The sequence below is a fragment of the Callithrix jacchus genome, chromosome 1 (assembly GCF_049354715.1).
Source record: "Callithrix jacchus isolate 240 chromosome 1, calJac240_pri, whole genome shotgun sequence".
NCBI lineage: Eukaryota > Metazoa > Chordata > Mammalia > Primates > Cebidae > Callithrix > Callithrix jacchus.
Window position 1 is genome coordinate 214157773 of NC_133502.1, and position 26224 is coordinate 214183996.

The window sequence follows — 26224 nt, forward strand, 5'->3', positions numbered from 1 at the left end:
TGGGCGATGGAGCTCAGGTGGTGATGCTCGCTCACCTCCTGCTGATCTGATGGGAGACGGAGCTCGGGTGGTGATGCTCACTCATCTGCTGATCTGATGGGCGACGGACCTCAGGTGGTGATGCTCGCTCACCTCGTGCTGATCTGATGGGCGATGGAGCTCAGGTGGTGATGCTCGCTCACCTCGTGATCTGATGGGCGATGGAGCTCAGGTGGTGATGCTCGCTCATCTGCTGATCTGATGGGCGATGGAGCTCAGGTGGTGATGCTCGCTCACCTCGTGATCTGATGGGCAATGGAGCTCAGGTGGTGATGCTCGCTCCTCTGCTGATCTGATGGGCGATGGAGCTCAGGTGGTGATGCTCGCTCATCTGCTGATCTGATGGGCGATGGAGCTCAGGTGGTGATGCTCGCTCACCTCGTGCTGATCTGATGCGAGACGGAGCTCGGGTGGTGATGCTCACTCATCTGCTGATTTGATGGGAGACAGAGCTCAGGTGGTGATGCTCGCTCACCTTGTGCTGATCTGATGGGCGATGGAGCTCAGGTGGTGATGCTCACTCTGCTGATCTGATGGGAGACGGAGCTCAGGTGGTGATGCCTGCTTACCTCCTGCTGTACTGCCCAGTACTAGATCTGTGGCTAGGGAGATGGGGACTCTTGTTCTAATAAACAAGTATATGCATTTCTCTTGGGGTATATACTAGAGTGGAGCTGCTGGTTCATAGGACAGGTATATGTTTAACATTAGCAGGCACTCCCAAATAAAAAGCTTTCCAAAGCAATTCTTCCTATTTACATCCCTCCATCGTGTATTAAAGTTCAGGCCGCTCCACATCCTTGCCATCACTGAGTACCACCGAGGCTTTTATTAGCCATTCTGGTGGGCCTAGTGGTTACTTGTTATGGATTAAATTTGCACTTCCTTGATGACTAATGCTGAACTCATTCCATACACTTACTGACCATCTGGATTTCTTCTCTTGTGAAATGGCATGAAAGTCTTTTGTCCACTTTTAAAACTGAATTGTTTCTTTGCCTGTTGTTCTGTAGAAGTCCTTATCCTTTGTCAGATGTATGTAATGCAAACATAATTTCACAGTCTTTTCTCTTACAGGTACTGCTTTTTGGGTAGGCTTTATGTGCCTTGTTTAAGAAACGTCTGCCCAATCCAAGATAATAAACAAATTCTCCTGTGATTCTTCTAGAAACTCTTTTGTTTTACCATTCACACTGAGGTCTATAATTCTTCTTGAATTATCATTTCTGAATGGTGTGAGTTAGGAGTCCCAGGTCATTTTTTCCCCATTATGGACATTAAATTGGTCCAGCACCATTTATGGGAAAAACTATCCTTTTCTCAGTGAACTTCAGCAAGGCTTTTGTTGGGTGTGTGTGAATCTGTTTCTGGACTCTATTCTGTTTGGTGATACTATTATTTGAGTTTCACCACTGATCCACAGTGCAATCACAGAAGAAAATTTACCTTTCTCATAGGAGTGAACAGCTACATAGGATATTTGTACAAAAATACTGAACTGTTGAGAAACCATTTCTGGGCACTTTATAAGCATGATAGCATTTCACACTCATTGTAACCCTGTCGGGGTAGGTCCCATTTTACAGACAAAGCTAAAACATACAGAGATTGGGTGCAATGCTCGGAAATTAAGGAGTGGCAGAACGTCAGTGAGAGTCTGCCTGGCCAAAGGGCTGATGCCCTTGCCACTGTGCCATTCTTCCTCAACATAGAATTACTGGGAAAACTACTATTCAGTGATTATTCCTATAAACTTACATTTCTGTATGGAAGTAAATTCTATTTTCTTACAAATTAGGTGTTTCAATTTAAAAAAGAAAAGAAAAAGAAAACAAACCAACCCAGAGTGACCCAGTCTGGATTCTCATTCTATCCCTGTCCCCACCCCCTCCCCCCAATAAAAACAATATGAAAAAAAAACCCACATCAAGGACAACAGATCAAAACACAGATCAAAAAAGAATGAAAGAAAAACACTTCAAATAAAGTTCAGCTGTTTCTATTTGGAAACAACAACAACAAAGAAATCCCACAATAAACTGACAAATAAGAAATTGCCTCTGTGGTAGCAGGGCTGGAATTTTCCGATGGCATTGGCTACTGTGTCATTACTGTGGGTGACCCAAAAGTGAGCTGGGTGAGTGAACAGCTGGGCACTAGCTGGGCTCGTGTCCCTGAGGCAGCGGCAGCCAGGGCGGTCCTCAGAGTTAAGCTTCCCCTTGGAGCTGGTGCCTTTTCCCTGGATTTGGAAATCCCCAGTAGTCTCTAAAAGCTACCTCCACGAAATGGAAAAGGAACTCTTCTAGCCCCATTCCCCACCTTGGGGTAGTTTTTGCTCTGATAGGCCAGCCTAGATTTCCTAATCCCTAGGGTGGCAAGAAAGACGAATCTTCTACACAGTCCTGACTGGAGATGTTCCATGGGGCACGTGTGAACTTCTAACCGAAGGCATCCCAGGCCTCACCCTTATTCCAAGGAAAATGTTATCCAGAGTGCTCAGAGAAGAGTGATACTGTTATTAGTGGATATTCGACATCAACACTGATTCCTAGTCTTAGCATGCCCAAAATATCTTATCACTTTTTAACACAAAATACTAAAATTAAAATACAATGAAAGGTTGGTGTTAATTACTAGAAAAATGGGTTAAATCAAAATTTTAAATAATATGACTGACAAACCAAGAATACTTAATTTACCAGAGTCAAAGAACCCATAGGAGAAATTTCTCCTGGAGTTAGAACCACCTTCTCCCTGCCAAATAAATAAATAAATAAATACACACGCCCGCGCGCGCCCGCACACACACACGTGCATATTTCACCAAGCTGCTGTTTAATCATTTATTTGTTCTTTCCTTTTCCCATTCAGGTATCTATCTAAGAAATGTTTTTTTGTTATCTACTACATGTGAGACAATGGTTTATTTATACTGAGGAGAAAGAGAAAAATTGATCCCTGTCCTTAAAAACCTAATCCAGCAGGTAATCCAGACATAAATGCACACATATTTAACAATAACCTGTGATAAGCTGAAGGAACAGAACAAGTTTTGGCAGAAATTGGTGGGAGCCCCTGTGTGGGCTGGGACTCCAGAGAAGAGACATAGGATGCTGGGTGTGAAGCACGATGACCGAGCCCGGGGGGAGCACAGGTGGAGATGCACTCAGACGGCTGCCTTCATGTGTGAACTTAGACCTTTGTCAGAAACAAACTGTCGGTGTGCCTGGAGAATGCTGAGGAAGGGGAGAATGACAGTGGATACAGATGAAGAGGACCTTTTAGAATGTGACAGACTAGCCCTGATGGGCAGTCCAGGAGGCTCTGTGAACAGGGGCGAGCTTATGCAAGGCGGGGTGGGAAATGGGAGAGTCAGAGAGGATCATTCCTCTGATTTTGGTTTTAAAAGATCATTTAAACAGCCTGTAACTGTTCTTAATACGCTGTAGGCAACTGTAATGCAATAATAAGTATTTGTGGATCTAAACATAGAAAAGGTACAGTAAAAATACACTATTACAGCCTTATGAGACCAAGGTTGAATATGGGTCTGTGTTGACCAAAATATTACTATGTGGCACCTGACTGTATGTACTTTATACAAGAAACACATCTCAGACAGAAAGGTTGAGAATAAAAGGACTGATAAAATTATACCACGTAAACACCAATCCAAAGCAAGCCAGGACAGCTATATTAATATGAGGCAGAAAATAATTTTTAGAGATAAAGAGAGTCACTTCACAATGATAACAGGACTATTTCTCAGGACCTAGTATACACCTTTACCTAAAAACCTTTCCTCAAAACATATAAAGGGAAAATTTATATAATGAAAAGAAAATCAGATAAATCCACAATCGGCTATTTTAAAACATCTCTCTCTCTGATAAATCAAAGTAGACAAAAATATAAGTAAAAACATAAAAGTTTTAAACACCACCATTTACAAACTTGACCTAATGTATGTATATAAATTACTATACCCTAGTACTGGAAAACAGTCGTGCTTTTCACGCTCACATAGAACATCTGCAAAAACGACCCTATTACTAGGTCATAAATCAAGTCTCAATACATTTCATAAAACAGAGGCTATCAAGTAGGTGCTATTTGATCACAATGCATTTATACTAGAAATCAAGCTCCAAAAGATAACTAAACAACTCTGAATTGTTTAGAAATGGATTTCTAATCCATGGGTCAAAAAAGAAGTTATAATTAAAAACTGAAAAACATATTTAAATGAATGGTAACAAAATAATACATGCAAAATCCATGCAATGGGGTTCAGTAAGTAGGCCGGGCGCGGTGGCTCACGCCTGTAACCCCAGCACTTTGGGAGGCCGAGGCGGGTGGATCACGAGGTCAAGAGATCGAGACCATCCTGGTCAACATGGTGAAACACTGTTGCTACTAAAAATACAAAAACTTAGCTGGGCATGGTGGCGCGTGCCTGTAATCCCAGCTACTCAGGAGGCTGAGGCAGGAGAACTGCCTGAACCCAGGAGGCGGAGGTTGCAGTGAGCTGAGATCGCGCCATTGCACTCCAGCCTGGGTAACAAGAGCGAAACTCCGTCTCAAAAAAAAAAAAAAAAAAAGTAAAATTGCAAATTAATAATCCTAAATAAATGGACAGATAAAACACGTTCATGGGTGGGAAACTCATGAACGTGAGGTTCCCACCCATGTACTGTATATCAACTCTCATCAAGCTCATTTTAGTCAATGCAATTTCAGTGAATAACTCAGTGTGTGAGGGTTTTAAATCATTTTTCTTAGTGGCGTATGAGATATTTGTATGTGTACAGGTATATATATGTATGTGCGTGTGCACATGACCAAATGTGAATTTAATAAGCTGATTCTAAAACTTTTATGGAAAAATTAAAATGGCCAAAAATAGTCCTAACCTGTTAAAAAAGAAGAGACAAATTGGAAGAGCTGACTTATCCTTTACCAAGGCATGTTGGGAAGCTACAGTAATTAAGACCATCATATTGGTGCAGAGATAGACAAAAAAGATGAATGGAAAAGAAAGCAGAGTCCACAAACAGACCCAAACTTACACAAGTATTTCTGATAAAGGGGCCACTACAGGGAACAAAAGCTTGTTCTTTTCAATAACTAGGGCCAGGACAATTACCCTGAAATGTGGAGAGAACAGAAATAGACTCTAACACATTTCATACACATACGTGACTCAAATGAATGGCAGACTTTTATATAAAAGGTAAAACTATAAAGCATTCAAAGGATAATATATTATCTGTAGATGTCTCATGGGGACATCATAACCTTAGGGTAAAAAAGTACTTCTTAAAACAAGATACATGTGCAAAAACCCCTAACCACAAAGGAAAAGTGATAAATTTGAATAAAAGTTAAGAACTTCTGTTGTTCAAAAGAAACTATAAAGAAAACAAGAAGATAATCACAGAACAGGAAAGAGAAAATATTAGCAACACATATAGCTGACAAAGAACTTCAATCTAGAATATATAAAGATGTGTTAACAAACAAATAATAAAGAAAAATATCCCAGTGGGCAAAAGGTTGGACCACGCACACGTAATGTGTACACACACACACACACACACACACACACCCTTAAACAGCAAACACTTTAGAAGATGCTAAGCCTCATCCCCAGCGTGGGCAACAGGGAACGGGATGTGCAGTCCTAACTCCAGTGGAAGCATGAGGGAGGGAGGGGAGGAGGTGGTGTACAGAAGCTCAATGCTCATAACAAATAAAAACAGGTCACACCGAAACTTGACATATCAAGAAAAAGCAGTAAAGCTTTTTATATTAATTAGATATACAAAAGTAGCTACCAGAAGAAGAGAGTGAATCAAAAAGTGTAGAAAATGGAGCTAGAGACATTGTTCCCTTACGGAATACCTTTTGCTATATTATTTATTTATTTATTTATTTATTTATTTTAGGGAGGGAAGGAAGGAGGGAGGGCGGAAGGAAGGGACGAAGCGGGGGAGGGGAGGGGAGGGGAGGGGAGGGGAGGGGAGGGGAGGGGAGGGGAGGGGAGGGGAGGGGAGGGAAGGGAAGGGAAGGGAAGGGAAGGGAAGGGAAGGGAAGGGAAGGGAAGGGAAGGGAAGGGAAGGGAAGGGAAGGGAAGGGAAGGGAAGGGAAGGGAAGGAATTCAAGCAATGAGAGAGACATTGCCGACCTGGATCTAGAGGTTTACAAGTTGATTTCTTTTTTTGAGAGAAGAAAAAAAAAAATGAGTAAAGAGAGAAAGAAAGAGGAAGAGAGAGAGGGAGGGTGAACGAAAATATTGCTTTATTCTGAAAAAAAAAATGGGTATTAATAATGGCCAATCAATGTTTCATTTAAACCTATGAGTAGGTGTGATGTGGTATTGACAAGAATGTATATTTTGTGTATTTGAAGTGGAGAGCTCTATAAATATTTATTAAGTTTACTTGTTCTGGATCTGAGTTCGAGTCCTTGATATCCTTATTAATTTTCTGTCTCACTGAATCTAAGTCTCCTATCTGGGTGTTAGGATCGTTAGCTCTTGTTGTTGCATTGATCCTTTTACCACTATATCTTTGTTGCTTTAAAATCTATTTTATCCGATACGAGAATTGCAACTCCTGCTTTTTATTTATTTATTTATTTATTTATTTATTTTGCTCTCCATTTGGTTGGTAAATCTTTCTCCATTCCTTTGTTTTGAGTCTTTGTGTATCCTTGCATGTGAAACAGGTCTGGATGTAACATGCCGTTGGGTTTTGGCTGTGTCTTTTGATTGGGGAATTTAGTCGATTTAAATTTAGGGTTACTGCCATTTGATGTTAACTGGCTGTTTGATCCATTCGTTGATGAAAATTCTTCTTTATGTTGGTGCTCTTTACTTTTTGGTATATTTTTAGTAAGGCTAATACTGGTTGTTTCTTTCTGTGTGTAATGCCTCTTTCAGAAGCTCTTGTAAAGCAGGCCTGGTGGTAATAAAATCTCTGAGTACTTGCTTGTTTTATAAAAGATTTTATTTTTCCTACAGTTGTGAAGCTTAGTTAGGCTGGATATGAAATTCTGGGCTGAAGGTTCTGTTCTTTGAGGATGTTGAATATTGGCCCCCACTCTCTTCTGGCTTATAGAGTTTCTGCTGAGAGATCTGCTGTAAGTCTGATAGGTTTGCCTTTGTGGGTAACCTGACCTCTCTCTCTGGCTGCCCTTAGTATTTTCTCCTTCGTTTCAACCCTGGTCAATCTAACGGTTATGTGCCTTGGGGTTGCTCTTCTTGAGGAATATCTTTGTGGTGTTCTCTGTATTACCTGGGGTTGAATATTGACCTGCTTTGCTAGTTCAGGAAAATTTTCCTGAATAATATCCTGAAGGGTATTTTCCAGCTTGGATTCATTCTCTCCGTCGCATTCAAGTACACCCATCAAACGTAAATTTGGTCTTTTCACATAGTCCCACATTTCTTGGAGACTTTGCTCATTCCTTTTTATCCTTTTTTCTTTAATCTTGTCTTCTCGTTTTATTTCATTAAGTTGGACTTCGACCTCTGATATCCTTTCTTCTGCTTGAACAATTCGAGTGTTTAAACCTGTGCATACTTCTCGGAGTTCCTGTATTGTATTCTTCAGTTCCATTAATTCACTTATATTCCTCTCTAAGTTGTCCATTCTCAATAGGATTTCATCAAAGCTTTTTTCAAAGTTCCTAGTTTCTTTACGTTGGGCTACAACATGTTCTTTTAACTCACAGAAGTTTCTTATTATCCATTCCCTGAAGCGTGATTCTGTCATTGGGATGCGCTCGTTCTCCCTCATCCTTGTTCCATTGTTGATGTGGAACTGTGATCATCTTTAGAGGGAGAGGCGTTCTGATTTTGAGTATTCTCAGCCTTTTTGCGCTGGTTTCTTCCCATCATTGTAAATTATCCTCTTGTCGTCTTTGAAATCACCAACTTTCAGATTAGGTCTCTTGAGTGGCCGTCCAAGTTGTTAGTTCCCAGGGCCAGAACGGCGGCGTTAAGACTGATGGTGCTTTTCTGCCCAGGATTCTCCTGTCTGGCTTCCTTCTTGTGTCCGTAATGGGCGACCCTGCCTTCCCGGGGCTCCAAACCTCGGTCAGAAGGGGAACCGGTCTCCTTTAGTCTGCGCCGAGAGCTGCCGCCCTGAGGTGACATCACAGCCGCTGCGCCTGTCTCAGGAGTCGTGCTGGGGACCCGTGTGGGTCCTCCAAGCCTGCGTCAGAAAGGGAGCCGGCCCTGTTTACTCTGCTCCGAGAGCTGCCGCGCCGAGGTGCGGGCGAAACCACTGCGCCGGCCACGAGAGTCGCGCTGGCGACCCGTGTGTTTCCTCCACTGGGGATCTTCTGCTCCGTGAGCGACCAGAATTTGTCTGAAAGTGTGGCGCCCTCTAGTTCTCTGCACTTTGACTGAGAGTTGCAATCCCGAGCTGTTATCGATCGGTCATCTTGGATCGTTCCTCACCTTTTGATATTTCAAAACCCCATATAGATGTATTATTTTCATGAATAAAAAAAAAAAAAAAAGAAAAGCACAAGACAGGGGAGGGAAGAGTGAATGGGAAGTGAGGAGTAGAGTCAGAATCACTGGATAATTCTCTGAGAATAGTCTGGAAGGAGCGTCAATGTGGATTTACCTACCGAATAAGGTAAACTTTGTAATCTGTATCATGTCCTTATTTGCTTTAGTACTATGGAGGCCAGGTTTTAATTTAGAGCTCACATCTAAAAACGGAATCTCTATAGGCTGTAATGCTTTTTCATTTCTGACTATTCAACTATCATTCTCCCTTTGTGCTGGTATTTCACGTGTCTCCTATCTTACTACATTTTATATGCCTTCAAAAATCTGGTAGGCTTAACAAATAAAACTCCAAAGAATTACTGAATACACATTAACACTAAAGATGTTTGTGGTATTTTATCCTTTCTTAATGATTCAGAGGAGATTCCGTGGTCTTGCAATGTTTCACTGATTATCATTCTAAAAGCCAGTTATCTAGCTAACGATACAGATATCCATACACATTTTTAAATGTGTAAGTCTGAATCAGTTCTCCACTACATGAATACGTTTATGTGGCTCTGTGCATGCGCTCTGCTCCTCCCAGTGACTTGGAAGAAGCCAGTGTGGGGAAATGGCTCAGGGTCAGGCACTTCCATGTTTAAGATCTGGTTCTGACCTCTCGGCAGGCTAGAGACTCAGTTTTATTTCGTCATCTACAACACAGGGATGACGATAATAGTCTCTGCTTCATGGTGTCGTCAGGGTTCGACACGGCAATGGGTGTCAACACGCAAGAGGGACTGAATCAAAGTTTGCTGGAGGAAGAAGTGCATGAACAAATGGCCACCTGTCAAGGAGGACCCCGATGTGGAAGGTGCTGTGAGCACCTGTGGGCCTACAACGTGCTCGTGGACAACAGTCTTTTTATTTTTTGGTCTTAAGGTCAATTCAGGGAATTCAAACTGTGAGTGAATTTCTTTTTTCATAATAAACCATCCTTTTCATTGGGAAATGCAACATCTGCAGTTGTACCTGAACATTCCCGTACTGCTTTCCTGTGACTAGAAGCTTTCTTCTTTTTTCTTTCCCTTTTTGAGGGCTAAAAAAATGTCAACACTCCGTAATGAACACAGCGTACAAGGACTCACCACAACACCAGGCACTGAACCACCTCGCTTTAACCCTGAAGAGGAGTCTTCCGAGGCTATTTGCCTTTTCCTGACCGAACTTACAAGCTCCTATGCTCTTTAAAATAAGATTGTTTTCTATTGCTAATCAGACAAATGACAGTATCACAGCACAAACAATAAGCACTGCTCAGTCTACTTACTTTGAAACACATGATTTTCATCAGCTCCTTTTTTCTTTCTTGGCAGAGAGTCTGATTTTTAAAATGACCCCCTCCTTAGTCAGTGCTAGGCTGGGCTCCTCACTGCCTCCCGCAGGCCACACTCCTAAAGTCCTTGTAGTAGCCTTATTCCCCCCTGCCCCGCCCACCCTCAGGTAATGCGCACAGGACCATGCAGTGACCAGGACGAGGGACACAGCTGAGTTTGGCTCTCACCAGGGAAGTTCGTGAAATTAAACACGAACATTTGACATTTTATGTCAAATCTAAACAAGCCGTATCTGGTCCCTGGTTACTCACCACTGTACTAGGTTAGCTTTTTTTGTATAGCACAATTACTTGAAGTGGCAGGAAAAAAGCAGGGTCCCTGCAGAAAACCCTTCAGCAAGGGTGGCCACCTCAAGCTAGGGCAGAGCCAAAGCTCCCAGCTTCTGCAGCAGAGGGCTGCAGGACGACCCCTCTGAAGACGAGAACTCAGCACCACTGAAGTACTCCTTCCTCTTGCTAGGGAGCCAGAGTGCTCCTCATGTTTCTAGGTTGCCACACCCTTGTTAAAGCAGTTCTTCCAAAGGACTGAATACTCAGAATCTCTATAGCAAAACAATACACAATTGTTCACGTTTGCTCTGAAGACCACACACATGGGAAAGGTGACACTGGTGATGTGCCACACAGGCCTTGCACGGGCTGCCTCTGCCCCGGTTTTTAAGTGCTTTTCAGCCACATGCCCATTTGCAATGTCTTACTCACCTTGAAGAAATTAGCTTACCATAGTACAAAGGTTATAGAAGTGATATTCTAGCACCGTAACTCTGAGAAAATGATCTGGTTCTCAGGACATGTAAACAAGCAAGGCAGGCAGCTACATACTGAAAGAACACAAGGAAAGGGACTTGTTTCACTAAGGCCCTGGCTGTAGACGAGTGCAAGGTCATTCGCATGCAAGGATACAGGGGTTACTGTCACTGACGCTGCAGTTGTCCAGGATCAACGGGATACCATCCAGCTCATTGACCTAGAGAGAAAGAAGACAAGTTATACACTGAAAACAGCACGGCTATAGTCAGAGATTATAGATGACTTGTTGCTCCTGTTGTGTTTTCTCACTCAATGTTATAATATTGTTTGCACAATTATCTGAAATACCTATAGTAACCCAGAACTATATGAAACAGACATGTAAACAAAAAGCGATACTTCATTTTCTTTTCACCGGAATTAAAAAAAAAAAATGTTGAGGCAATCGGGTAGCCGTATAAAAAAGAATGCAAGTAGATCACTTCCTAACATTGTTCACCAGGATAAACTCCAGATGGATCTGAGATCTAAACTTAAAAGAATGAAAAAAATCAGTACCAGAAAAAAACAAGGTTGTATTCCTTTTCTAAGCTGGTAACAGAAAAAGCTTTCCTAACTATGATTCAATCTGGAAACAACAGGGAAAAGGTTTTAAAATTTGACTTTTTTTTTTTTGAGACAGAGTCTCACTCTTATTGCCCAGGCTGGAGTGCAATGGCACAATCTCAGCTCATTGCAACCTCTGACTCCCAGGTTCAAGTGATTCCCCTGCCTCAGCCTCCTGAGTAGCTGGGATTACAGGTGCCCGCTACCATGCCTGGCTGATTTTTTGTATTTTTAGTAGAGACGGGGTTTCACTATGTTGGTCAGGCTAGTCTTGAACTCCTGACCTCAGGTGATCCACCTGCCTCTGCTTCCCAAAGTGCTGGGATTACAAGCGTGAGCCACTTTGCCTGGCTTTTTTTTTTTTTAAGGCAAATGAAAACTGGGAAAACTATTTGTAAGGTATCACAGATTTGGAAGATATTTGCAAAGGACTCATACTTTAATACACAAAGAACTTGTAAAAATTTAAACGACATCAACAATACAATAGAAAAACAGATAAGACACATGAAATAGAAATGGCAGCAAAAAGAATACAAATAAACTACAAAGACATCAGAAAACATTCATACCTGCTCGTAAGAGGGAGACAAATTATAATCACACACATTTCTTACCTGCCAGACTAACAAATAACCAAGTCTGACAAGAAACGCTATTGGTGAGGCCACAGGGAACAGGCACTCTCCTACGCTGCTAGAGGGAATGATCAACGTAACGACTCCCGTGAAAGGAGACTGGGTGTAACCAGCAAAATGACATGTGACCCAGTAACCACACTGCTAAAATTACACATCAAAAACACACTACCACATAAAATAGTGTGTGACAGACACAAGGTTATTCATTACAGCACAGTGTGTCATTTTATTTTTTGTAAAGATGAGTTCTCACTATGTTGCCCAGGCTGGTCTCAAACTCCCAGCCTCAAGTGATCCTCCTGCCTTGGTCTCCCAAAGCACTGGTATTATAGGCATGAGTCACCTCACCTGGCCCAGTTCATTTTTTAATAAGAGTTTTACTAAGACATAATCACAAACCATAAAATTCACACCTTAAAAGTGTGCAATTTGGTGGTTTCCAGTCTATTCACAGTTATATAATCATTAGCAAAACCAAATTTTCAAACATTTTCTCACCCCTAAAAGAAACTCCATACCCACTGGCAGTCACTCCTTATTTCTCCCTACTCCCAGTCCTTGGCAACTATCCATCTACTTCCTGCCGCTCTGGATTTGCCTATTCTGGCCATTTCCTATACACAGAGTCCTAGAATCTGAACGCTATGTAGCCTTTTGAACCTGACTTTCACTCAAGGTTCCTCCCTGTTGCAGCATGTCAGTGCTTCATTCCTTTCCATGGCTGAGTAATGTGAACAGTGCATTGTAGGGATATGCCACATTGTATTTTTCTGTTCACCCGCTAATGGACATTTGTGTTGTTTCCACCTTTAGGTTATCATTGCAATGCTGCTATGAATGTGCATGTACATGTTTTCGAGTGGATGTAAGTATTCATTGTTCTTGAGTATATACCTAGGGGTCAAACTGCTAGATCATATGACAACTATAAACATTTGAGGAAGAGCCAGACTGTTTTCACAGTGTTTGCAGAATTTTTCATTTTCACCCAGCCACATATGAGGGTGAAATCTCATAAACACTTGCTATTCTCTCTTTTTTATTAGGCAGCCCAGTGTAAGTGAAGCGGTGTATCACTGTGGTTTTGATGCACATTTCTGATGACTAATGATATTGGGTGCAGCCCAACTTATTGTGAAACAACTCAAGTCTCCACCGACAGGGGCTGCTGAAATGAACTATGGTACAAAGACAGTAGACTGCTACAGGGCTGTGAATATGAGTGGAGAAGGTTGCTGATGGACTGCTGTGGGAGGATCGCCAGGATGTAACCACAATATAACATGTTAACAGACTTATATGAGAATCTTATGTGTAATAAAGGATATTTTTAAATACTCTGAACAAGAAAACAATGAAGGGTTAAACCAAAAACAAATAATGGTCACCCACAGGGGAAAGAGAAGAATGGGGCGGAGGAACAGGAACAGAGACTCTATGAATGTGCCCTATATAAATTTTGACTGGAATCTGCTGTGTTTTATGTAGTTTTTAAAAATTAAAGTTATAAAAACTGAAAGCATACAAAGTAATGAAATATAAAACAATGTTATTTTTCAGAATTCAACAGTATTTTGACGTAACCACCCTGTGAGATATACATAACCTAAGATGGTACAGAAGCACAGAGAAGCCTGAAACTGCATTCGGTCCTCTGAACATTAACTATTCCAAACTCCACGTCCCACTGAAAGAAACCAGATCTCCAGTTGATTCTAATGTACAGACTTGCTAGAAATCTATTTATCATCCTTACTTTTACAAAGGCCAGGAAGAAGAGAATAAATTAGTTCGTAATCCTCGAATTTCTATCATCTTTTCCAGGCACTGTAGGTGTGATGGGAAATGAGGTACTATTTAGTAGATATCTGGTATATACTGACATATACTGATATACCTGCCATATGCCTGGCAATCAGATGCTTTAATGACTTGCTTTAATTCTGAAATGCTAGAGTAAGTATTACTGGCTCCCTTTTACAGATAAATAAGTGAGACTCAGAAGTCCCGCTCCCTGTGGTCACTTACCTAATAAGTGCTACTAAAGGCAAGGTCTGGAGACCACTGTCAGTTTGTATGAACAGACACTGAGGGGAGGAGCTGAGAAACTGACAATATGACAGCCATATGATGTTGGCTGAAGCTTAAGATAAAATTTGGGCTTGAATTCTTATGTCTTTTTTTAGATTTATTTTTCAAGTAGTTCATTTTATACTATATTCTACACTAATATAGGTCCGGGATGGTTTGAGGGAGAGAGAACTGGATCTGCACCACAGATAGTTTAAGAAGCACTGGGATGGAGGGTTAGGCCACTATAGAGAGTGGGTCTTGGAGGGGGATCATGTGTTTGAGAAGCACAGAGCAGAGTTTTATGGCCAAGCCAGTCATGATCCCACCTGAGACTGTATGGAAAGCTTCCCACGGAAGCCCTCACACCCCCACTTCTCCTCTGATAACCTGACCCACATCTACCAGCAGGATGGGGTATGCACAGTGAAGTCTGCAAATGGGAAAGGAGAGACGCCAAATGCCTTTGCCGTGTGCTGACTGATACTGAGGTGAAGATATGCAGAGATCCAGAAAAGAAGAGCCCTGTAAGTGGGACTGAGAGGAAAGAATCCAGCTGATCCTCACCAACTCTCCGCAAATGTGTGATCCAAACCCTTCTGCAACATGGGTGCACCTCCACGCCAGACTGAGGTTGGTTTTCACGCTCAGGGTTTGTTCTACTAGAAGAACATATAGCATGGGGCTCACAGAGAAGGCCTCCCTAAAGAAGTGACATTTAGCTTAGAAGTGTCACTTAGGTGACACTTAGTGTGACTTTAGCTTAGAAGGCCTCCCTAAAGAAGTGACATTTAGCTTAAGTTGAGAAGAATGAACAGGAATTAAATAAGACAAAGGGGACTGTGGGAGTGTTCTGGGCAGGGGGAGGAGCATGTGCAAAAGCTGGAAGATAAGATGAAAGATGAAGTTCATGGAACTGGGAGGCAGGGCGGCATAGGGATTAAGAGTAAGCACTGTGGAGCCAGGATGCTCGGGTCAAAGCCTGGCTTTGAGCCCTGCTGGTCTTCGCCAAGTCATGGAACCCTAAGGCTTGGTTCCCTCCTCTGTAAAATGAGGATGATAGCGCCTACTTCAAATAGTGACTGTAAATGTGTTTAGCACTTAGTAAGTGCTCGGTAAAGAGCACTGGGAGTGATGGCAGTAGCTGGTGACATTCACAGCATTGAATGCAAATAGTTCATTTAGGAGTCGGGCAGCAGCTCCTAAACGCATGGCGAAATTGAGTAAAAACTTCAACAGAGCTGAATTTATACTTCCTCTCTGCATTAGGCAAAATTTCTAATTTATTTTCAAAACCAGTTTTTTTTGATAAGTGAGAAATAAAAGTATTCAGAACTTATTATTCAATGCATAGATAACATCTCACTTTCTACAAAAAAAAAAAGTAGAACTCTATATGCTAAATGGGTAAGATGTTCTTTGAAGAAAAGTAAATCACACTAAAAACTGATATTTAAGCAGGTAATAAGGGTGAACTAAAGAGCTCTTTAAAACCATGCTTACACTGGAGCTGTGGGTGAATTCAGGGTATGCCTTCCTGGAGAAATATTTCTTATTCCTTCAGCTGCATTAGGAAAGGATACAAGGGAACTTCCCATTTACAGAAATTCATTAAATGTTTACAACATAAATGACCTGTTCTAGACAAGGATGACAGTGGCATTATGACAAATACACAATTATATACTTAAGAATGAACAGAGGTTAAGGTCACTGGGAACAGTAGACACCAATACAACACCTTCAGGAAGGATGACTGAGAATACAATTCTGTTACGACAAAGCCCAAGTTTACTGCTGTAACTACGAGTGTCAAGGTCATGTTGGGGGCAGGAGAGAAACAATTAAGTTTTCTTCTGTCAGCACTTCATTAAACAAGAAAGTTGTTTGTTTCTTTACTAACATGTTGGGAGTTGATTACAGACCTGTAATTAATGAGTCACAAGTTACGGTTCCATTCGAGGAGCCAAGCTCAGTCAACACTTTCACGTGGTAGTGCATCTCCAGGAGACAGCAAGCCTGGCTTAAACAAAGTCACATTTCGCCTCTGGAAATGAAGTCTACACAGACAACAACAAATAAACGTGCTAACTGTTCCTTCGCACATTAGCCAATAATGCCAGAGCAGGCACTCTGCAAAGGGTACAGGCCCAACTCTAACAACTAAACTCCTTTGGGAAAACATTAGGTTGATGGAAAACGGAGCTTCCATTATTCCGGTTGCTCTCACACGGAGTGGTAAACACTAAGAGAAGGCAAGAGTACAACATGAAGGTGGACCCAAATCTCCTACACTGACTCCAGCCTAAATGATATTTGGTAAAAACGTATTTATGACATAGCTCCATAAAACAGACTCAAACACCACAACCAGAGTCCTCACGCTGAAGGGAACAAATGGCCAGGCAGAGTGTGACGATGCTTCAGCAAGGCTTCCAATGAGGCGTGATGCCATCCTGGGCAAGCCCAGGGCCAACTCTGAAAGCTGGAAGCCCAGAAGCGGCTGCTAGGGGAGACACAAAAGCAGTGGCCTCCCGAGATGACTCACTCACCATCCTCCAATGCAGAGGGAATGCCATGCTCTAGGAGGCAGACACATATACAGGAGAATTCCTGCTCAGCCTTTTAACTGTGTGACCTTGGGGAGGTCTCTGAACTTCAGTAAGTCTAAATTTTCTTACATGAAACAAGAGGGAAAGCATTCAGCACGGTGCCCAGCATATCATAAGACCACAGGACATGGCAATGATTTGTAGTATTATATTTTCACTTGGCTGGGAGATTTTAAAGGTGTCCTTTACCATCCACATTTGTAAAGAGCTGGATATGGAAATCCTTCGCCAACTACTAGCTGTCCTTCAGCAAAGTTCGAATATGCAAAGACAAACTTCTACAATCATTAGCAATTCAGTAGGTATGCGTTACACTAAGTTAGTGCAATGTTGTTGTTGACTGCCTCATGAGCTGGGTGTGTGTCTGGATTCGTAATTTCCATCCATACTCTTCTGCTGGCTTTAGCCTTACGCAGCAATTCTAAGTCTCACAAAAATAGTGCCACTGATCGTTATGTTGCATTTGTTTCCAGGGTGTTTTGTACCGCTCAGCGGTGGGCGTTTCAGGCCTGAGCTGCTGCTTTGGTCCACAATGCCAGAGCAGCAACAAATGGGGTAACTTGAGCAGCAGTAAGAAAGCAAGCAGCCTGGGCACTGCAGATGCTCTCTAGAGGGAAAACTCAGAGCCAAGTCTAGGCCAGTGCTCCTCAGCCTTGGCTAAAACTTACAATCACTTGGGGAGGTTTTAACAAGTGCCAGTGCTGTGGTCCCAACCCCAGAACAAATGAATCTGAATCCCTGGGCATCAGTGTTTTAGATAAACTCTCCAGGTGACTGTATTATGCAGCCAAGGTGAAAACACCTAATCTCCCCAAGGCGAAACAGCACCCATCGAACCAAGCTGTGAGACCTGCTCCAATCTCAGAAGGAACTCCGGGAACCCAACGTTCTGGCCTCCTCACTATCCCCTTTGGTGCTTTGTTTTCTTTTCTTCTAAAAGGCACTTTATTGAGGTCTAATTTACATGCAGTAAACTGTAAGTACATCTGCACAGCCACAGACAAATCAAGATACCAGCCCAAAAAGCTCCTTGCCCAGCTCTGCAACCACAGCAGCTCACCTGGCTCCTACCCGCCTCCTCTTAGGCCTCTGTTTCTGTCTCTACAGGCGTATTTTGTCTGTTCTGTAACACAAATGGGATTATGAAATAAGAGTTCTCCCATGTTTCTGAGATTCATCCACATTGTTACATGTATCAGTAGCTGTTCCTTTTTATTTCTGATTAGGAATATACTACCATTTATTTATCTACTCATGTGTTGATGGCCAGGTTGAAACCAGTTTTATCTGCAATGAATAGAGGTGCTATAAACACAGGCATGTGTATCTTTTCATGGGTGCACGTTTTCCTTTTCTTGGGTCAATACCTACGAGTGGAATTGTAATATTCCATGCTCTATGATGCTGTGGTATGTGACATTTAAATTTTTTCTTATTATTCTCTGCTAGTTTTATATAATTAAATTTCATTTACATATTCTGTAACCATTCAAAATTCACTTCTCATAACTGTTTTATCAGTTCCTTAACACATACGATTCCTTCTTTTATGAATAAAGCCCGTTTTACTTCCTTCCAATCTGTATGCATCTGAATTTATTTGGCTTAGTGGGTTGCTTCGGCCCTTCGGCATGTTGTTAACTGCTGTGGGGAGAGCAGAAATTCTCACCCTGATCCTGATGTCAGACACAAAGCACTCTTTCATCATAAAGTATGAAATTAGCTGTTGAATTTTTTTTCATAGATGCCTTTTTCAGGATGAGAAATTTCTTTTATGCTGTTAGTTTGTGGCAAATTTTAGCATGAATGAGTGTAAATTTTGTGCCAAACGCTTTTCCTCTATTGAGATAATCATATTGTTTCCTCCCTCTTATTCTGTTAATAAGGGGGAATGAAAGGGTCTGCTTTTTTAACATTAAACCAACAGTGCACGGCTGAGATAAACTATCATAGTTCATGATACATTATCATTTTCTGTATTACAGGATCCACTTTGCTGATATTCTGAGAAGTATTTTATGTTTCTCATCCTGAGAGACACTGCTCTGTAGTTATTTTGTGTTTTTTTTTTTTTTTTCTTTTAAGGTTTTTGCCCGGATTTTGGAACGGCGTAATGGTGCCTTCATCAAATAAGCTGAGAAGTGTTCTCGCCTCTGTTTTCTGAAAGAGAAAGATTGGGTATATGCGTTTTTTTCTTAAATGCTTGAAGAATTCACTGCTAAAATTATGCGTGCCTGAAGATTTTGTTGTAGAAATATTATAAACCACAAATTTAATTTTTAAAAATATGGGCTATATGCATATTCTATTTATCCTTGATTTAGTTTTGATTTTGTTTCTTGCAAGAAAACTGTTCATATCAACTGATTTGTGAAAAAATTTTTGGCATCAAGTCGTTTATACTAATCTCTTATTATCTTTTTAATATCTGTCTGTAATATCTATAATGATGCCTCCTTTTCACTGCTGATAGAGGTCATTTATATTTTCTCTCATTCTCTTATCTTTGTTCTTTTAAACTTACAGGCAAGAAAGTCAGTGAATTAAAGTAACAACACTAGAGAAGATTAACGAAAACCAAAAGCTGGTTATTTGTAAACATTAATAGAATAGAAAAATTCCAGGAAGACTGAGGAAGAAAAAAAGAGACTTTTTTTCCCCAGAAAGAATAGAATAAAAAGGGAGAAACAGGTTTAGATAACCTAAATAAAATATTAAAATATGAACAATTTTATGAAAAAATGTGAAAATCTAGATTAAACAGTTATTTCTGAGAAAAGTGGAAAATGTTAAAATTGACAGAAAAAATTAAAGGCTTGAATAGAGCTGTCCTTTTTAAGGTGGCCAGCCAGGCTGCTCCCCGCCGTCCTGGTGAGGTAGGAGGTAGGGCTCAGACACCTGACCAAATGAGGAGTAACTAAAACAGGTAGATCGGGGTGGAAGCCATTTTCCATAAGACGTACCCACTAATATGTCATGTCAGTTTGCCACTGCCATGTCAACACCCAGAAGTTACCACCCCCTTTCCAAAGCAACAATCTGATGCCCTGAAATTTCTAGGAAAGTTACCACCCTTTTCCTAGAAATGTCTGCATAAACTGCCCTTTAATTCGCACATAGTCAAAAGCGGGTATAAATATGAGTACAGACCTGCGTCTGAGCTGCTATTCTGGGCACGGTGCCTACAGGGCAACCCTGCTCTGCAAGGGGCAGCACCTCTTCTGCTGCTGTACACTGCTTTCTCAAAAAAAACTGCTGTTTAACACCACCAACTCACCTAGGCAATTTATTTCCCGGGCAAAGCCAAGAAACTTCCCAGGCTAAGCACCAGTTTTGGGACTTGCCTGTCCTGTATCACTGGAGAAAGACAGGAATTGGGAGTGACCAGACCTCCTCAGTTGCAGGCAAGAGGGCGTCAGCATGGAGCTGCATGTTTGCTGACTTCTCTTGAGATGCTGTGGCACTTGCATCCTTGGCAAAGGCTGGGGGAATAGACTGTAACTTCTAAAGCAATAGCTGCCTACAATGAAAGTGCAGGCTCCAGAATTCTAGTCTTTTGTCACAGAATGATTGAAGAGCCTGAGAGAATTCCTCGTTAAAGAGAATCGCGAATTCGGAATAGCAGAAGGAGCAGTGAGGGATTATTAAATGGCATAAGACCTCAAGATGTGGATTCCGCTACCATTGTTACCCCTACCCAAATGCAGGAGCTGTTTCAGTTGGCTGGTATTTGAATGAGGGACAGAAGAAAAGCACAGGAACAATTACTACCAGGCTTTGTGAAGACAATTTTGAAATTACTACACTCTGGGTTGATGCTGTCACTGATGGAAGACACGCTCTGGACAAATTCCCAACTGACTAAGAGATGCTGAACACACAGCTCTCTAACTATACATTCTATGTCTTGAGGTTTTGATGGTACTTTATCTAATTTAATGGTTATGAAGATTTTTAAAAACAAGAAAAGTTTGTTGGACATCAACAGAGTACAAGAAAATCATTTTTGAATTTTAAGATATATCAGGTTTTGTGGGAGTGTAGACAAGCCTGGTGACCAACTGCAGAGCATGCAAAAGGCCTGGCTGGGGTACTAGGAGAGAGCACTGGGGGACCTAGAAAAGCTCTCGTCAGTAAACGTGCACGTGATTGGATTCACCTTATCTGTGATCCTGATGTGGCTCCTTCTGCAGGTGTAACAGCCAGTGCAAGTTCAGAAGAATTAAACAAAGTCAGTAAAAATGTCAAAGGTTTTTCACCAACGCCAGTGACTTCTGCGGCTTAATTATTCTAAGTACGGAATGTCACAAAATTGGAATGGAGGTTGACGATTTCAAAAGAAGAGAAAAACCTTATTTGTAGTTAAAAATAAAAAAGACTGAATGAAAGCAATAGATACTTCAGAGCCACTGAAACCCTACCAAGGCTTTCGTAGGGACTGAAAGCAACCTGCCTCCAGGGACTTCTCACATATGTGAATTACTAAAGAACCAAGGAGAGCATCCTTCCCGAAAGGAAAGGCAGCTGTGCTCCCTTCGTCCTTTTCCTGTTCGGTGGGCATTTCCTGGGGGAACAGAAACCGGGGCTCTATTACAACAACTACAGGAACAGTGGAGAAAAAGTGGTTACCAAGCAGAAGAGCATAAACTTCTAAGTTACCCAAAGCTAGAGGGCTCACTACTAAAAAGTGGAAACTTTTTGGTAAGACTAGGTTATTTATTACCCTCCCTCTTAGTGAAATGAAACTGCAGCAGAATAAAAGCCAGCTTAGAGGACCTCTTCAGAAGAATAAAAGTCTTTTTTTTGTGAAATATAATTATATTTTAGGCACTAAACTTAAGTCTACCTCTTCTTAATCTGATTTATATCACTGAATCTTTTAATTTTATTATATTTTTTTTTTGAGATGGAGTCTCACTCTATCACCCAGGCAGGAGTGTAGTGGCGTGATCTCGGCTCACTGCAACCTCCGTCTCCCGGGTTCAAGCCATGCTCCTGCCTCAGCCTCCCAAGTAGCTGGGATTACAGGCGTCCGTCACCATGCCCAGCTAATTTTTGTATTTTTAGTAGGGACAGGGTTTCACCATGTTGGCTGGGATGATCTTGATCCCCTACCTCATGATCCGCCTGCCTCAGCCACCCAAAGTGCTGGGATTACAGGCATGAGCCACCATGCCCAGCCTGTATCACTGAATCTTCTAATTTTTTCAGAATAATTCCCATGAGAAAGGTAAAGTTGACTTCTCCTATTTTAATCTATTTAGACTTTTCTTAAAATTTTGTTTTTGCATGGATAGTACTCAAATTGATCTTAAGAAAAGGTAACTGCCTTGAAGAAAATGTGTTTATTAACATTTGTAATGCTTATAAGTGTCAGTTCTTATTTGAATTCCAAAATAAAATGTGCCTGAGAAGAAGATTTTTTAAAAATTAAAAGAATAATAATTTTAAAAGATACTAAAATGACCAAGACTCGATGACAAACCCAAAGACGCAAACAGCTCTCCAGTGAGTTCCACCCAGTTTTCCAGAAGCAGAACATCTGTTTTGCATACAAAGAATAAGAAAAGATTTCCAGCTCAGTATACAAGGCTAGTATGACTTTGCTCCAAAACCAGGGAAGACAGACCACTGTCAAGAAACTTACGAACACAGATCCCCTTCCCCTAAAAAATTCTAGAAATAGTATTAGCAGAAGTAAACCAAACCTGCTACGATATACATCACGATCAGGTGGCTTTTCTCAACAATGCAGGAAGAGATTCAAGTGGGTCAGAAAATCTACAATGAACCTCATTCATGTACTCATAATAGCATCAACCATCACAGGAGAAGTACCCGATCATGCTTACACCCCTATCTCTATCACTTTTTTAACTTGAAAAAGGCTACGTGTCAGGAGCCTACAGTAAAGTCATAGGCAAAGAAAAGCTTACACACATGCTAAGACCAGAAAGAAACACAAGGATACTGTCTCCCGGCACTGACATAGGAAAATTAATTCAATACCATCATTTTAAAAGGTCTTTGTCTGGAACATTCTCTCTCTAGAAATCAAGAATGCTCAGAAAATCAAAGAGAAACTGGAGTGATATGAAAAGTATTTCAGCCTTACTATGAGAAGAGAAACAATGGCAGAATAAAAACAAACTAAAGCAGTAAGACTGATTTTAGCTGGAAAATAGCAGTTTTCTTTTTTTGGGGGGGGGAGCAAAAGGACTTCAGGAGGCCAAAGAGGGAGGCTTACTCGAGACCAGGAGGTTTGAGATCAGCCTGGGCAACACAGAGCGACCCCCATCTCAACAGAGAATTTTTTTTTTTTTTTTAATTAGCTGGGTATGATAGTGCATGGCTGTAGTCCCAGCTCCTGGGGAGGCTGAGGCATGGAGATGGATTGAGCCCAAGAGTTCAAGAGTGCAGGAAGCTATGTTAGTGCCACTGCACTGCACACTGGGGACAGAGAGAGACCCTGTCTTGAAAAATAAACCATAAAACTAAATAAAATGGGAAATAACATCTAGAAGGTCAGGATGAAAAGAGGAATCAAGGTCAGGATCAAGAGGAATGAAAAGGCACCGTGTTCTAACAGACTGAAAGTGAATTTAGAAAAGAGTAGATGTGGCTCACGCCTATAATCCCAGCACTTTCGGAGTCCAAGGCAGGCAGATCACAAGGTCAGGAGTTCAAGACCAGCCTGGCCAACACGGTGAAACCCCGTCTCTACTAAAAATACAAATGTTACCCAGGCATGGTGGTGTATGCCTGTAGTCCCAGCTACTCTGGAGGCTGAGGCAGAATTGCTTGAACTTAAGAGATGGAGGCGGCAGGGAGCCAAGATCATGCCACCTGCACTCCAGCTTAGGGTACCAGCGTGAGGCTCCGTCTCAAAAAAATAAAATTAAATTTAAAAAGAAAGAAGAAAAGAGTAGATGTTTCAGTGGCTATTAGAACAGAAACTGCGACTGGGCCCTGCAAAACCAATGAGAGAAGGCACGGTCTTGCATCAGCAGAATTACTGACAGCAAGATCCAAGAAATCCGTGAGGAGATCACTCCCAAACGTCCAGCCGCCGACCGCCAGAGACGAAGTGACATCTGCTGAAGCAGAAATGAAGACTTTCTCCATCTTTCCCTCGTATCACAGACCTTCTGCTATGGTCTGCTAGCTGGCAACAAGCAAGAAGGGCTGGTTTCTGGGACATGCTTTTGCTTGGGGTAACTATTAGAAGACCAGGAATTGGCTTGTTTTCTAACTCTGGTGTGTGTAGGGGGCAGGAGGCAGTGTTTTGATAATCCTGTGTCCTGTTAGCTGTTTAATTTTAAGAAGTGAGGCATATCAGAGGTTTGGTATTGGGTGTTCCTGTAAGAACCACACACATTCCAGCAAGAGACAGTCCAGGCTACAGCTGTTAAAAAAAAATCCTGACCCTATACAGGCATTACGAGCCCCTCTAAATGGGCTTGTGCAGAATAAGAAATCAGGGAGAAGATATTTTGAATTTCAATCTATTTGAACATACATGGGCAAGAGAATTGGACTTTAATGCCTTTGGACTTCAATTTAAAATGAATTGTAATCTTTGGATTTTAATATCTCTCTGGGAATTTGATAATGAGATAGAATTAATATTCAAATATAAAGTGTCTCTTACGGGCATTTTATTATTACAGTGAATTTAGGCCTTTCACTGGAGTATCTTATTATGGAATGAATTTTCCACCTTGAGGTCAAAGTGATTTTGCAGTTAATTAGATTCATGTGTTGTTCTGACCCACTTAAGTGTCTTCTGGGGGTAAAATCTCCACTCCTCACTAGTGGTCCCAGAGTGAAAAAAGGAGAGTGGTTGGCAAAGCAGCCTCATGAAGGTGGGAGCAGGACGGTCCTGACAAACTGAGCTTCTCTCACAAGAAAGGACCCGCTCCTACACCCCTAATGGCCAGAGCTAAAGCCCAACACATCAGTGCACCACCACCATCACAAAGTGGCTGGATGGGTTAGCCGGCTCTCCCTCTCTTCTTCATGTTGCGCAGAGAGCTGTATTAACATACAATCCCCCAAATTTCCAGGCCCTTCACTGGCCCCTTCCCAGGGCAGTGGCAACTGAATCCCTCTTTCAGTCGAGCTGTATGGCATCCACGGTATACAGAGCAGCTATTTACCTGTCTCACTCTGTCATTAGACTCTGGGGATTTCAATGACAAGAACCATGTTTCACTCATCCTTGCATCCCTTGTCTGGTCCCAAGATACTTAATGATTTCTGAGAAAATATATATGTATGTGAGAGGCAAAAGCTCACCTTCCACCCTTGCAGGGGCCAAATATAACCAACAGATACATACTGAATGAAACTTAGCCAGGGGGAGGCAGATGAGTAAATTATAACCAAAAATGCATTTGCAGATTATGGTAATTCCTATAAAAGAAATAATGAAGATGATCTACTGGAGAGTGAGAGAGGGGCCAGGGGCCCTTTGAGGGGTGGCCAGGTGAGCCTTTCAGATCATGACGATGTACTGATCCAGTTTTAAGAAGCACCGATACAGAGCAGCGACTCTCCATCCTTACTGTGAATCTACATCTCCTGTGGGGCTTTTAAAAATACCCATGTCCCACATCATGCCAACTTAATCTGTATCTTGGGGGTGATGGTCCTGGCACAAACATATCGTTTACAAGTTCCTGGCTGTGCATGGTGGCTCATGTCTGTAATCCTAGCACTTTGGGAGGACAAGGTGGGAGGATCAGTGAGGTCACAAATTAGAGACCAGTCTGAACAACACAGCAAGACCTCATCTCCACACACCAAAAAAATAAAATAAAATTAGCTGGGTGTGGTGCATGCGCCTATGGTTCCAGCTACCCAGCAGGCTGAGGTAGGAGAATCGCCCAGGAGTTCAAGGTTCCAGGGAGCTTTGACTGTGCCACTGCACTGGGCAGCAGAAGGAAACCCTGTCTTTAACTAATGAACTAAAAGCTCCCTAGGTGATTCAGATACACAGAAGGGTAGAATATAAAGTCTTGGAGATCAGGAAAAAAATTCAGATTTGCATGGAAAGGAGCAAGAGCAGCACCAAGAAGGCCAGTGAGGAAGCTGCTGCGGACGCTGAATGAAAGGTGACGCAGGCCTGAAGGCTGTGACAGCAATGGGGACAGAAAGATGCAGGTGGATGTAAGACACATGGTAAAGGTAGATCAGACACTAACTGCTCTCTAGGACAGTGGTGATAAAAGTAAGAAAGAACTGGGAGATTCTAAGAGGCTGGCTGAGCTGTACGTGTGGTAGGATCATTTGCTGAAAGGGCAAAGAAAAGATCTGGGGATGCGGGACTCAAGGGTACAGTCTGGGCATATGTGGCGGGAGGCACTTAGAGAGGAGACACCTAAGTAGATGTCAGCCGTTATATACTTTCCGTATCTCATAGGCTGAGAATGTTCCCTAGTGTGGAGCCCCAGGGACATGTCTGGGCTCCACAGGCATTCTGCTGTCATCTGCGTACAAATGGCCCTTAAATCCTGGGCACTGTAAATCTCCTGAAGGAGGGAGATGAACAGAGCAAAGGGCTCAGGACATTTAAAGGTCTCAGGAGAGAAATCCTGGT

General features: G+C 42.0%; 1 protein-coding gene across 6 annotated transcripts in view; it reads right to left on the reverse strand.

Annotated features, from left to right (window-relative positions):
- The window catches only part of ATXN10 (ataxin 10), a 174567-nt gene that overhangs the window by 27510 nt on the left and 120833 nt on the right, over positions 1–26224 (reverse strand). For all 6 annotated transcript variants that reach the window (XM_035273342.3, XM_035273336.3, XM_035273323.3 and 3 more), the window contains one exon: positions 10848–10911. In XM_035273342.3, the coding sequence (XP_035129233.1) occupies positions 10848–10911 (64 nt within the window). The remainder of the gene's footprint in view (positions 1–10847; positions 10912–26224) is intronic.